Source organism: Dendrobates tinctorius, unplaced genomic scaffold (assembly GCF_039654945.1).
Source record: "Dendrobates tinctorius isolate UK_male_01 unplaced genomic scaffold, ASM3965494v1 ptg000014l, whole genome shotgun sequence".
Lineage (NCBI taxonomy): Eukaryota > Metazoa > Chordata > Amphibia > Anura > Dendrobatidae > Dendrobates > Dendrobates tinctorius.
The window spans coordinates 6,676,859-6,691,152 of record NW_027361682.1 but is presented as its reverse complement, the minus strand read 5'-3'; the positions used below and the strand labels follow the sequence as shown (position 1 = coordinate 6,691,152).

General features: G+C 44.6%; 1 protein-coding gene across 2 annotated transcripts in view; it reads left to right on the top strand.

Moving 5' to 3' along the window:
• The window catches only part of LOC141073984 (uncharacterized), a 31,784-nt gene that overhangs the window by 5,983 nt on the left and 11,507 nt on the right, over positions 1–14,294 (top strand). For both annotated transcript variants that reach the window (XM_073561517.1, XM_073561514.1), the window contains exons 2-7: positions 6,714–6,863; positions 6,993–7,169; positions 7,252–7,375; positions 7,459–7,556; positions 8,399–8,497; positions 13,190–13,280. In XM_073561517.1, the coding sequence (XP_073417618.1) occupies positions 6,786–6,863; positions 6,993–7,169; positions 7,252–7,375; positions 7,459–7,556; positions 8,399–8,497; positions 13,190–13,280 (667 nt within the window). In that variant the 5' untranslated portion in view covers positions 6,714–6,785. The remainder of the gene's footprint in view (positions 1–6,713; positions 6,864–6,992; positions 7,170–7,251; positions 7,376–7,458; positions 7,557–8,398; positions 8,498–13,189; positions 13,281–14,294) is intronic.

Here is a 14,294-nt window from a genome sequence, read left to right as displayed (position 1 = left end):
AAGCAGAAAGGATCACCAGCACCCCTGTAGGGTGTCGGCTGCCTTATATCCACTCAGTGATTCCGGGTGTCCAATCAGGCTCCACCTGTTCAGATGACAGGTTCTTCCCAACCCAATCAATTTCACTACCTCTCTTCACCAGCAGAGGGAGTTCATCAGACATCAACGGTGAAGGGGAAAATGAACTCACAACATATCCCCATGATATGTGTCTGTATTTATAATTGTCTATACTTTGTGGATTTCACATGCTCCCTTTGACATCATATGTGAACTAATATATCCTGTAAGGCAGTGAGGGAGTCATATATGAGGGTCGCTATGTGTCCCCTAGGATGCGGGCGGGAGTCCTATTAGACCTGCTGGAGTGCCTTGTGTTCACAGCAGGACGCCTGTGAGTCACAAGGCAGAGATAAAAGTGAGCATGGATCTGGTCAGGTTATTTGGTCAAGGCGTTATTCAGTAAAACCCAGCATGGGCTTTTATTTTTGGAGTGATCTACAGGATGGTAGTGGGGCAGGTCACTCCACTCCAGTGCCAAGTCTTACAAGTGGCCATGGCCACAGATTCCTGTTTAAACCCAGCAGTATTGGGTTTTGGGTGTGTCAGTTTAGAGTGTTGTAACCTGCAGAGCAGAAAGCTTTTGCAGAGCTCCATCTGTGTGAGGAATCAAAGAGGCCAGCAGAGCGAACTCCTGGCACCCCGCAGAGTGATATGGTGGTGCAGTCGCTCTCAGTAACTGTACGCACTTATGGACTGTTGTGTTTTCCCGGCTGTGATCCGGAGGATACTGTGTGCTGTGTGTTGCTGTGAGTAAGCATTAAAAAGACTTTTGTTTGAACTTTGCTGGGTCACTGCCTCATCACTGCACATCGTGTCTACCGCTGTACTACAATCCCCTTTTGGATTACCATTTATACTTCAGATTTTTTTGCCGTATATTCAAGGTCATATAAGTACCTTTTGTTGTTGATCGCCCGCCAGGGCAGTGGGGTACTCGGTACCGGGCTGGTATCTCAGAGGGAAGTGTCACAGTAACGGTGACCCGTCCGTGGCCCTGGGCGTCCATGTAAAAGGGGTTAAGCGTGGCTGATTAAAGTCTATAAGTGGATGATACGTGACGTCGTTAAGCCGACGCTGCAGGCAGATCCTCTGGGACAGATGGTATAAGGCAGCAAGATGTAATAGCTCCCCACAGGTAGAGCTGTAGTCCTAGGGCAGTAGTAATAGGTGTTGACGAAGAGGGTGCAGTGTTAGGCACAGAGATGTAGCAGTGCTGAAGAGGTTGCAGGAAGAAGGCAGTGACACAACAGGGTGCAGTTTCCTTTACCTTTGCTTTGCAAGTGCAGTCCAGGATCCAGATTACAGATGGAACAGGAGTTGGCCAGCCTGGAAGCAACTCAGGAATCTCTCTATGCAGATGGGTTGTGTAGTCTCCTTTCTAGCGCTTATCTGAGGTACATGCAGTACTGAGTTACACTGAAGTTCCTCTTGCTTGCTCTCTTTTAGAACCCCCTCGTATGGCAGACAGCTGTAGCCTCCTTCTTCTGGCTCACGCGTTGCTGTTGTGCCTCCGCGTCTTATGTGGGAACAGAGCATTTACAGCTTCCTATTCCTCTGGTTTCTGCTGCAGGAACATCAGTATCCATACAACCTCGGAGACCGGACTCCGGACCATGCGCTACGCTAGAAGTGAGCCTGAACTCTGCTCAATCCTCCAGCTGTTCTTCTCCCATCCACACACTTTGCCCTCCTCACACGAACTGACTAACTTCCCCTTCCTGTCTCCCCGAGAGCAGCTCCTCCCCCAGTTTTGGTTCAGAGCTCCCTCTGCTGGCCTGGAGTGGGAACCGTGCTGTGTGTTGAATTTACCTGACAGAGAGACTCTTTATTGCTTCCAAGCATGACATCACACTTACTAGGAGGAAGGTAATGCCACTGTGGCGACCATACTCCTGGGGGCGCCACATTTGCTTCTTGTGCTTCACACTTTATTGATACAGTATATTTATGGGTACAGTATATTCCTCTATTATACAGAACCTGCGGCTATCCAAGAAGTGTTGTTTCTCCTTGCGGAGATTAACATGTGAAGCTGAGGAGACTTAAAGCCGCAATGCTCCTCTGGGAAATATGCAAATTGTCTCTTCAGAGAGGAAGAGGACAAGAACTCTAGTGCCACCTACTGGAAGTAGCAATCCTAAAAGTCAGTGTCGACCCTTTAACGAGCCTTGTCATGACTTAGGATAAAAGCACTGTGTTTTGGGGTACTGCCGCTCGTTACTGCAAAGTGTGAGATCTAGTTTGGCTATGTGAGAGGTGTCTGACCGATATGCAAAGGGCCCCGTCACACAAGTTTTGTGACACAACAGCGATCTCACCAGCGAGATCGCTGTGTGTGACAGCAATCAGCGACTGGCCCCCCTGCCGGTATCGCTGATCGCTGCAAGAAACCTCTGGACATTTCTTTCGTCGCTGATCTCCCGCTGGCCAGCACGCATCGCTGCGTGTGACAGGCGGGAGACCAGCGATCAGCTGTTAACTAACGTACACATCGGGTATCCAAGGGACGGGCGTCCCTTAGATACCCGATGTGTACGTTAGTTACCAGCGCGCTGATGCAGGGAGCTGGTAACTAATGTACACATCGGGTATCTAAGGGACGCACGTCCCTTGGATACCCGATGTGTACGTTAGTTACCAGCTCCCTACATCAGCGCGCTGGTAACTAACAAACACAGCGACGCCGCGCGCTCGGCGTCGCTGTGCTGATCGCTGGTGAAGCTGTCTGTTTGGCAGCACACCAGCGATCATGTAGCGACTCACCAGCGATCCTGACACGTTGATATCGTTGTCGGAATCGCTGGTAAGTCTCTATGTGTGACTCCAGCTAAAAAGTATCGTTTCTCCAATCCAAACCAGCCAAACCAGATCTCACACTTTGCATTGATGATTTGATCATCACCATTCTTCCCCTTATCTGTGATGCTGAACTGAAGGACTCTTGCTAAATATAAAAAGAGATGATATACCTCTGTATAGTCTGACAGAGAAAAAAAAAGTAATTCAGCTCACCCTTGGTCAGTTCCTTATGAATTCCAAAGAAGCACAGGGTCGCGTCTCTACCAGACGCTGGATTGATGCTTCTGGAAAAAAAGATCCAGATTCTTAGATAAAATCAAAACTTTTATTCAGATCTATCAAAATGAAGAAATTAGCTGCAAAGACATAATCAGCCGGAGTGAACCAGAGGAAGGGTGACAATGAAGGAACTGAACGCATTTGATATGCGATGTGCCGACGTGGTGGTATTCCACTCTTCACATATTGCAGCGATTGTGGCAGCAGCTCCGAGCCCTGGTGCAGTATGTCCTTTTACATACTCTGGGCTAGCATAGTACAGACGTGGTGCAAATCACACTTGCAAAATGGGCACGGAAGAAGGACCTCTGCACTCTTCTGCACAGTTTCGAAATGGCTACTAAGGCTACTTTCACACTTGCGTTTTTTTGCTGCGCATTTTTCGCGCACACAAACGCATGAAAAAACGCATCATACATTTGTGTGCGTTTTTTGGTGCATTTTTTAAAAAAACTCATGCGTTTTTTGCGCATACGTGCGCATTACAATGCGCACGTATGCGCACCCATAGACTTTGATGGGTGTTTTGCTGTAAAAACACGCATTGCGTGCGCATGCGTTTTTTGGGGGCAAGTCGGACGCACAAAAAATGCAACAGGATGCATTTTGTGCGCCCGAGCGCATACTGCAAAAAAAACGCATGTGCATACAAACGCGTACGTGTGCATATGTATGCGCACATATGTGCACCCATGTTAAAGTATAGGGGAAAAAATCGCATGCTTTTTTTGCGCTAAAAAGCTGCGCAAAAAAACGCAAGTGTGAAACCAGCCTTAGATGGTTAACGCTGATAATGCCATCCTCAGCATCACTATTCCAGTCATCTACATGCTGGAGTACACTTTGAATAGTCTGCGGGAGGAGGTGATGGTCCTAGTAGAAGAATTGGAAGCAGAGGAGGATGGAGAAGGGATAACCATACCTTGAAGTTCCGGACTGTCGTCGCACAGGCGGGTGCCATGGGAGGGTTTCTTACAGTGATCGAGGGGGGCTCATGGTACCAGATAAACTGTTAGTAAAGGTGCAGGAGCTGTGGAACAAATTGAAGAGAATGAGATGGAAGAGGTGATGGGAGCGCAACAGTCAGGAGATGAAAAGGATAATGATCTTGTCTCTGTTGTCTGTGGTTGGTGGGAGGGGACATAAGAAGCCAGCTTAATTGTTACCCCACCATCAACACACCATGGACTTGGACTTAATGGAAGCACGTGACACAAGTTCCTTCTTGCTGCACTGTCTGCAGACTGGTCAGACTAGGCAATGGTGTCATATTCAGTGTCATGCATCAATCTAGCCTTATTGCAGTTTGTGACACCTTTGTTGTGGCCCACTGCTGCTACTGATGCTTATGTTAGAAACTATTTTTGGAAATGTGGAGACACCAAGTAGGGTCTCCATCTGGTGCGTTGCCTGTAGTGGAAGGGGTGTCAGAACCTCATTATACTATTTTTACTCTGGGGAAATTGATGCTACTTTAGTGGTGTGTGACAATATTTTTTGGAAATGTGGAGACTTCAAGTAGGGTCTCCATTTGGTGGGTTGGAGAAATTGATGCCACTTTAGTGGTGTCTGCCCCTATTTTTTTTAAATATTTGGACTCCAAGTTGGGTCTCCTTCATGTGAGTTGCCTGAAGCAGTAGAGCCCCGAGACCAGTCGGCCTGCATTTACGTTCAGTCAACAACCTGTGTTACTATCCTTAAATGTTTCTAACAACAGTAGTCTACGAAACTGATGCTTGTGGCACCTAAGTGTGGCTGAGCAAAAATCCAGTTTGAGCTGTTGCATGAGGTATCAGGGATCCCAGCAAAGCAGGCTTAGACTGGTCCCTCACCCACCTCATCTTAATTTAAACTTAAATTCAAAGCTGTAAATGCTGGCCCAGACCCTGATACCTCATACATGGCCCATGATTGGTGCAGTGCCATTATCAAATTTCTACTGTGGGTCAATTTTCATTTTTGGAAATGTATGGAATACAAGATGGGTCTCCATCATGTGTGTTGCCTGAATGTGGCAGGCCTCCCACAGCACCACACCTGTCACTCACACTCCTGTTACTGATCAATGTTTCAGCTAGAAATTCTGGTCCAAGCCCTATCCCATGCATCCATGCTGCACAATTATACTATTTGTACTTTGGGTCAATTGACACTTTTCCTGGTGTCTGACTCTAATTTGGCTGTTGGCCCCCCCGAAGGTGTTATCTATGCGTTTGATTTGATTGAATTCAATAGGTTTGGGGTATGTATTGCGAACCACTGGGCGAACATAGGGATTGATCGGGAGGTTTGCTCATCTCTAAATGAGACTGTGGATATGATAGATATGATACTTGAGCAGTGAACAATGTGAAAAAGACTAATATGTAGGGGACAGAAAAAAAAAATAAGATTAAAAATGTTACACAGTGCTGAAACAATATGCAGGTGATGAAACACACCTGGTGTAAGTGAGTAACGTGCACAACATAAAGAAGGATTTTTCCAGCGTCTCCAGGAGATAAAATAATAATTGCTTTATTGAGAATATAAAATCTTCATACCATCAGGTAAAAACGACATAAAGAGGCGTATGGAGGGGAGCAATTTCCTACGCGTTTCACCCTAAGAGGGCTTAATCATGGAATGAATAACGTGCCCAGACAGATGAGGAACAAATGTGAATAACAAATAAGAACAAGACAAGTAACCAGATAACAGTGTTTACATGACTAAGTGGTTGACAGTTGAGTGCACACGCACACCGCCACTGACAGTGTGGATGAGTGACAATGCTTCTGCAGCTTCCATATCTCAAGTACATGTACAGCTTCTTAACACTGTAAAGGGGGTACCTAAAACTAAAGCCCCCGTCACACATAGCGACGCACCAGCGATCTCGACAGCGATATGACCTGGTCAGGATCGCTGGTGTGTCGCTACATGATCGCGGGTAACAAGCGCGTGCATCGCTTAGTTACCCTTGTTTTATCTTGGATACCAGCTCCAACTCACTCATCGATGGTCTCCTGCTGCAAAACGCAGCGATGCGTGCTGGCCAGCGGGAGACCAACGATCAAAAAAATGTCCAGGGCATTCGAGCACGATCAGCGATACCCGGCGGGGGGGGGGGGCGGTCGCTGATACATGTCACACACAGCGAGATCGCAGGTGAGATCGCTGTTGCGTCACAAAACTTGTGACTCAGCAGCGTTCTCGCTGTGTGTGACGGGGGCTTAAGATGGATGACCATTTTATATTGCTGCCCCATAGCCACACCTCTGACCCCTCTTCCTCCAAGACCTGACCCCAGCTCCACCTCTGTACCAGTCTGTTAACCCCCGATCTACAAAATGTCCCTCCAACTCCCTATATTCCCACATCAACCCTGTCCTGTCGGCCTACCTTCAAGGCCAGGGGTCCAGTACTGCATCTTTTGACAGTGATTATAAATTGATCTTGTGTTATACTACAGGTGGCAAGAGAGACCCATAACTGTATGTAGTGATCATGAATGTGAAGCCGATAACAGGTCTGTAGATTTCTTACATGGGATCTTTATGCTGTTACGTCGTCATCTTCTCCCCATTCAGGTCCCTACAATATCGGATCCTCTCAGTGGAGATCTTCTATATAAGAGAATACTCCTGATTGACCCTACAAGGATGGATAGGAACAGGGACAAGATGGCGGAGAGGATTTTACACCTCACCCTAGAGATCCTCTTCCGGCTTACTGGAGAGGTGAGAGATTCTGATGACGTCACATTACATCATTCTTATCTATGGGAATAACAGATGGAGAGAACTGGAGAGGTGAGGACTCTGGAAATGTCTGCAGTGAGTTTTATTAATGTGTCTCTCCATAACCAGGATTACATATTAGTAAAGACCTCCAGTAAGTGCGGTCAGGCCCCTGTGTCTGAGGGATGGGGAAGACCCCTGAGCCCAATTACAGGGCCTCCACCTCACCCCCTGATACATGAGGACATCAATGCCCAGAAGATCCTAGAACTCACCTACAAGATGATTGAGCTGCTGACTGGAGAGGTGACACTGCTGGGAATGCTGGGACATTATACAGTAACGCTATGGAGGGATCGAGGGATGACGGTATCATTGTATGTGTCAGGTTCCTATTAGGTGTCAGGATGTCACCGTCTATTTCTCCATGGAGGAGTGGGAGTATTTAGAAGGACACAAAGATCTGTACAAGGACGTCATGATGGAGGTTCCCCAGCCCCTCACATCACCAGGTAATAGACAGGACTAAATACACACGACCTATAATTATCTGTATGTAAAGAATGAATTCAGTCCCTGTATGTGTTTCCTACAGATCTATCCAGTGAGAGGACAACACCAGAGAGATGTCCCCGTCCTCTTCTTCCACAGGACTGTAAACAAGAAAGTCCCAATGTTCCTCAGGATCATCAGGTAGATGGAGAGAAGGTGTCATAAAATCTCTCTCATGATGTGTAAAAGCTGTGAAGGTTTTGTTTAGTCTTGTTTTATCCATCAATATTATGCAATGAATGGACAGTTTATTAGGAACATCTGCTCTCTCCCAACTGGAGGTTCAGTGCGTGGAAATTAGGCAGCAGCCCTTTTTTGTAACTTATACACGTGTATCCAAGCAAAAAAGAGTGTTTCCAGCGAGTGTAGAATTAACAGCAGTAGACATTTTTGCAAAGAACTCTTCAATATTTAGTGAATCCAAAAATGTTACATGTATAGACAAAAAATGTTTTCCCATCATTTTCTCTTACCTTTTATGTTCTAGTAATAGATGACTCGCTGGTGTCATTGAGAGATAAAGGCATAGCAGACTAACATATTTTAATTATATTTATTTATTTATTTTTTTACAACTATTTAGGTTTTGTCCCTATAATGGTTTTACCTGTAGTACATGTTAGTTGCAAAACATTTAAATACTAATAGTCCCATGCAGTACATGTACAATGGAAATCCTTGAGACCTCATTAGAACTGTTGTTTTATGATTCTTCTGTGAAATTATGTAATAGCAAGAAACAGTTTATAATTTTGGTGAGGGGGTCAATTTTTTGTCTATACATGTAACATTTTGAAATCATTAAATATTGAGGAGTTCTTTGCAAAAACGTCTGCTACTGTTCCTTCTACGCTCGCTGGAAACACTCTTTTTTTGCTTGGATACAGCTGTGCTTAGCCTGGACTGAAATACTTCCTCGCTGAAGCGTCTGAAACGGCCGTCATAGTGGTGAGCTGAAATTGTTCATATTTTTCCTTTATTAGACAGATTACCCCGACGTGCAGTATGAGATCAGTTTTCAAAATTTGACGTTTAAGCAATCTGAACGACTTTGCACAAGGTCATCACTGCTAGATTATGGGGTACGTATGTGCATTGATGTCAAAAGTATAATGAGTATAGTGTGTGATAAAGGAAAAAATTCCAGTGTTATTAGATCTTATAGATATAAGCAACTCATCAACAAAAACAACAGGAGTTATTCCAAAAACAAGTGGTGCACAGCCATGCAAATTGTAGATGAATACTAATCTGTCCGGATGCACTGATCATTCCTTATCACAATTGGGCTATAGCAGCAGATGACCAGTTCCAGTGCCATAGCTTTCCAGCAAAACAGTAAGAAAAAAACTTCATTGGTCTAAAGAAAGTAATAGTTATTTCAGAGCAGCGGAAAACATCTGTTCGGATAAAATTTCTGTTGCACAGTGCGGATGGGAGGGTCAGAATTTCATTTAAGCAGCAACATGAATCCATGTTCCTTTCTTGTCAGGTGTCAACATTTTTCCTGCTGGTGGAGATGGATTAAAGGTGTGGAAAATGTTATCTGAGCACATCCTGGGTCCTCTGATGTCTGTAGATGGATATGTTTAGATACTACGGCTTACCTGAGTATTGTGTCTGACCAAATTCTTCCCTTCATGTCAGCTATTGAGTCTATTGTATAAGTACAATGATCTATGTCACAAGGGTCATGTAGTCATGAATTGCTTCCATTAAAAAAGTTCTTGTAACGTGGAGTGAGGTGGTAGCCGCGGGCGAGGTACTCTTATCTGACACCTCGGTAAGTTACATGAAGGGTGGGGGTCCTGGTTAAGTGTGGAATAGGCCGCATGTTAGCGATGACTTGACTTTGGTTGGCCAGGACCAGATGGTTGACAGTTCAATGAGGGAGACCACCAGTCAAAAATAAACTTTTGTACTAAACAATAATTTGGTGGTGATCATATACAGCAGTAAATAGCGGGAATACAACTTTAAGAAAATTCCCTCTATAATACAGAGCATTTTCCACACACAGTTCTGATTCCTTTCTATTTAGTCACTTATCCTATATCTTCACCATTCCTCTTTACTTCACCACAGCCCAGTACAGTAATTACTGTCCAGTTATCATCAGTCCTATTCTCAACCTGCGGTTCCATTTCTTGATTCTGCTCCAGGGAACTATATTGCCAGTATGGACGGTACTTCACTTCTGTCACCGATGCCTTGGCCTGTTTCAGCCTCCGACTCCATCTTCCTTCACTGACCATCCTCACTCTCTCTTGGAAATGCAGAGATGATTCCTCTCCTTCCCTTCCTCGTGCCTGTGTCTGCTCCGGATATGATACTGCCTCTAAGGCCCCCGGAGTCACAGACATGTGAACATGAACCAAGGCTCCGGCCATAATCAGAACGATGGTCAAATCCCTCTGTGTTCCACCAATGCCATGGTTGTTGTACCCCCAAACTAACTGGCCTACATTTTTCTTTCACAGGCCCTCTCTAGTTGTTATATATGTAACAAGGTGGCACAGGGTGGGCGAGTTCACTAAGCAACAGTCAGTGAGCACCCCAGCACCTTGTACATGAAAAGATAAGGGAGGTCTCAGTCCTGCAGTACATTCGGTTACCTCCATTTCTCGTCCACTTCAGCTGCTGGAGACCAGATCTCAGGAAACACCACAAGCCACAACTCTGTTCCAACGGTTAAACTTTACTGTCGCATCTGTGACACGTTGCAAACAAGGCAATGTTTCCTCTGCCTTCCCTGCTGCCTATGTAGGCTTCACACCAATGGCTTCCATCTGGGTCTGTGACCCCATATTCCTCCTGGAGACGATCCCACAGAACCAGTGCCCGTCCACACTGCCCGTCAGACTATGGCAGCTTGTATCCCCAAGACTGGGGCACCCTCCGTTCCTTGCTGTGGCGAGCATCTTGCCATGGGCAAACCTGCCCGGACTCTGGCTCCAGGCAGGAAATGCTTTCTTCTATGACCGTGAGGTTTTGCACCGTCCCTCTCTTTCTCCTCCCAACGGTTTAACCCTTTGTACCTCATTCTGTCCCTGAGCTAAATATATACAAATACATTCACATTAGAAAACAGCATGTTACAATGATATTAATAAGTGACATAACAGTAATAAAACATTAGTGAAACATCAGAGTGCCACATGTGCTCAGTATCCAAGAGATAGGAGGCACGTGAGGGTCCTCGCCTCCTCCTTACATATACGTACAGGAGTGGCAATACCCTCGTGCACCACACTAGCCACAAACCATCCTCAGGGGCCACCCATCTTGCGTAATATCACTCACGTACCTGGTGGGAGGTCGTGCAACCTCTGTGGCAAGTGACTAGTCTCTACCATTTTCTTCTGCAAGTCGATATGGTGGCCGATCCCAAATTCATAGATGAACCCATGTTCTCGCTGCAGATCATAGCTATGAACTTCCCCTTGGGAGACTAATTCTCCGTAACTTTCAGCCAAGGAGCCTACCAACATATTTCTGGCTCAGGTTTGGAACAGCCTCTTCTCCGCAATCATAGTAACATAGTTATTACAGTTGAAGGAAGATTTTAAGTCCATCTAGTACAACCCATACCCTATCCTAACCTGCCCTGACATGTTGATCCAGAGGAAGGCAAAAAAACCATGTGGCAAACGGTAAGCTTCACATTGGGGAAAAAAATTCCTTCCTGACTCCACCTATGGCAATCAGACTAGCTCCCTGGATCAACGCAATATCAAGGAAACTAGTGTATATAAACTGTAATATACTTTTCAAGAAAGGCATCCAGTCCCCTCTTAAATTTTAGTAGGGAATCACTCATTACAACATCATATGGCAGAGAGTTCCATAGTCTTACTGCTCTTACAGTAAAGAATCCGCGTCTGTGATTATGATTAAACCTTCTTTCCTCCAGATGTAGAGGATGCCCCCTTGTCCCTGTCACAGGTCCCTCACATCGCTGACAAGATGCTGGACCTTCGTTCTTCCTTCCTCATTTCTTTTGAAGCCCGGAGGTGTGGCTGCATCTTTCCTTCAGGCCCCATCCTACTATTGGAGCTGCCTTGTTCCGGTCTGGACCCCTGTAGCAAGATGCTGTTTCACCCGCAGGAGAGCTAGCCAGTTCTGGGTCCTTGGCACCTCCTTCTGACCCTTGGGCTGAGCAGTCTGACTTTGCGCTTACATCTTTGATTGTATTCTCTTACAATTCCAACTGATAAATGACGCCATCTCTTTCGACGCTTGTCGTTCTACGTAGTGGCTCAGACTTTTGCTTGTTGGGGTTCTCTTCCGCTCACCATCCTATTTCTCTCCCTCCTCTGCCCATTTTCTTGAATCACACCTTCCACTTCCCTTTACTGCAGTGGCCACTACTCATTTTAAGCTGGTACTTCCAGTCCTGATACTCCCTCCAGCAGGCGTAACCTCTGGAGGGCTGGACAGTTCTTCACTCCGCCTTTTGTTTCTTCTATGCCCATTGGCGGGACCTTCTTGCTTTTCTCTGCCACTAACCTTCATTACAAAGTTTGTGCTCTGTGCCATCTTAGACAGCGTAGCAGTCGCTATCCTCCATGCAACTCATGTCTTCCCCACATTACTTTGCTCTTCCTGCTGCAAGACTCGATCTTGCAGACTACATCAAATATAACATGGTGCAGGAAGCTAGCCGTGGGTGAAGTACTTGTTTCTGACATCCCGGCAGGTTACATGAAGGTGGGGGTCCTGGCTAAGTGTGTGGACTTGTGCTATGGGGGCTACGTCCTTGCAGGTCACATATTACCAATGAGTTCCGTTGGCCAGGACCAGATGGTTGATAGTTCAATTAGGGAGACCAGTAAAAAAAAATCTTTTCACTCCTTGTCTTAATAATGATTTCAATCTTTCCTATAGGAGTGTGTGGGATTCGAAATTAAAGATATATAGGTATTTTAATCAGTTAATTGTTGATTGGCGCACAATTTTGAAAACAAACTAATGGTAGAATATCCTAAAACTATACTGATATTTTATTCCCCAAATCCATAAATATATAGACAATCCACCTATTAGGCCCTGTAATAGCGGGACGGGGTTCAGTGACTTCTACAGATATTTGGACTGTATGTTATGCCCATTGGTTAAGAAAACTCCCTCGTATATACAGGACACGTGAATTTTTGTTACAAATACTGGACCAGCTTAGTTGGTAAGAAGGATTCCAGCTGGCAACAATCGATATTGAGACCCTGTATAAACATCCTACAGGATGCTGGTATACAGGCTGTAAGACATTGATTGAAGAGTAATAATACTGAAGGCTAACTATTGGAATTTATGTGTAAATACTTATACATTCTTTCGGGACATAATTCCTATCAATTTGCAGACCACTGGTACCGTAATGGATACACCAGTGGCCTCGACATTTGCAAATATATTTTTGTGGTATTTTGAAATTTGACCGTATGAGCTTGGATAAAAAAATATAAAATGATGCATCATTAGTGAGTGCCATTCATTTTTATTCTACTTTCGTAATTTTTGAAGATTGTATTGCTGCACAGTTGAGCACCTCCACATCTGGTATTCTCTTTTAACCAGCATTGCATACTCCATTGTTTTATACTTTCAGCATTGCCAGTCTGCTTATCTTTTGAATTGGATATAAAGCTGATCATAGACACTAGATGTTGTCTGGATCTTCTCACAATCATCATGTTAAATGTTTTTTTCTGTTCTTCTAAATCATTCCATACATCTTCTCCGTCTTTCTGTGACTTTCACAATCTTTCTTTCAGGGTGAAGATCTGCCCCATATTAATACTACAGAGACATATGTGAGTGGTGATGAGCGATGTAAAGAGGAGATTCCTACAGATAACCGCACAGGTGAGAAATGACCACTACCACTACTACTCAGTCAATGGTTTTAGAATTTATGTATTGAATGGTTTTATGTTTTTTATACAGAGCTTTACATGTGGACTTCACACGTAAAGATTTAGTGTTTAAAAATAAAAATCACTTTTTGCCATAATCACTTCGGAGTTGCTGTAGAGGAGATCTTTCTGTATTCACAGTCCTGTCCCATCACAGGACACTGTGCTCAATGGAAGCCTCCAAATATACTTATGAAGACTGTTAGTGTTGGGAACCTCAGAGCAATATAGAAGAAAATGGCGAACAGGGGCGCTGAGGATAATGATCGTCCAAACAATGAAAGATGAAATCATTAAGACATAAGACATTCAGTCTACACATCACAATACCGAATTGGCATCTTCATCAGGTCACATACCAGTTCAGTATCAAAACACGCAGCCTCAATGTTTTACCAATAAAGGAACCTACTTCATCTTCTACTATTTGGATGGTCGTTATCAGCAGCGCCCATGTCTTTCAATTTTTTCGATATTGTTATGTATTTTATGGTGTTTTTTCCTTGACATCACTTTGGAAAGGAGCAGCAGCTGACTGACCATAACTCTACAAGCCTTTACCAGGGTAATGTCAGTAGATGCACAATTCCAGGAGGTGAATTATCCACCACTAATCTACCTATGTCTCCACTTTGTAGCAATTATTAGTTTTCATACAGAAGGCAGCAACATTACAAGTCAGTTACAAACTAGAGAATATTCTCAACCTAAAAATCTCAATGGCAATTTTTTACATGCAGAATATCCTGGTCTATACTTATTACTATTATTATTAATAATAAGCATTGCTTATACAGCGCTATCATATTCCACAGCGCTTTGCATACATTATTATTTTGGTCCCAAATCTTAATTCCCTATCAGTATGTCTTTGGGGTGTGGGAGGAAAACGGAGAACCTGGAGGAAGCTCACGCGACATGGGGAGAACATACAAACTCCTTGCAGATGTTGTCCTTGGGGTCC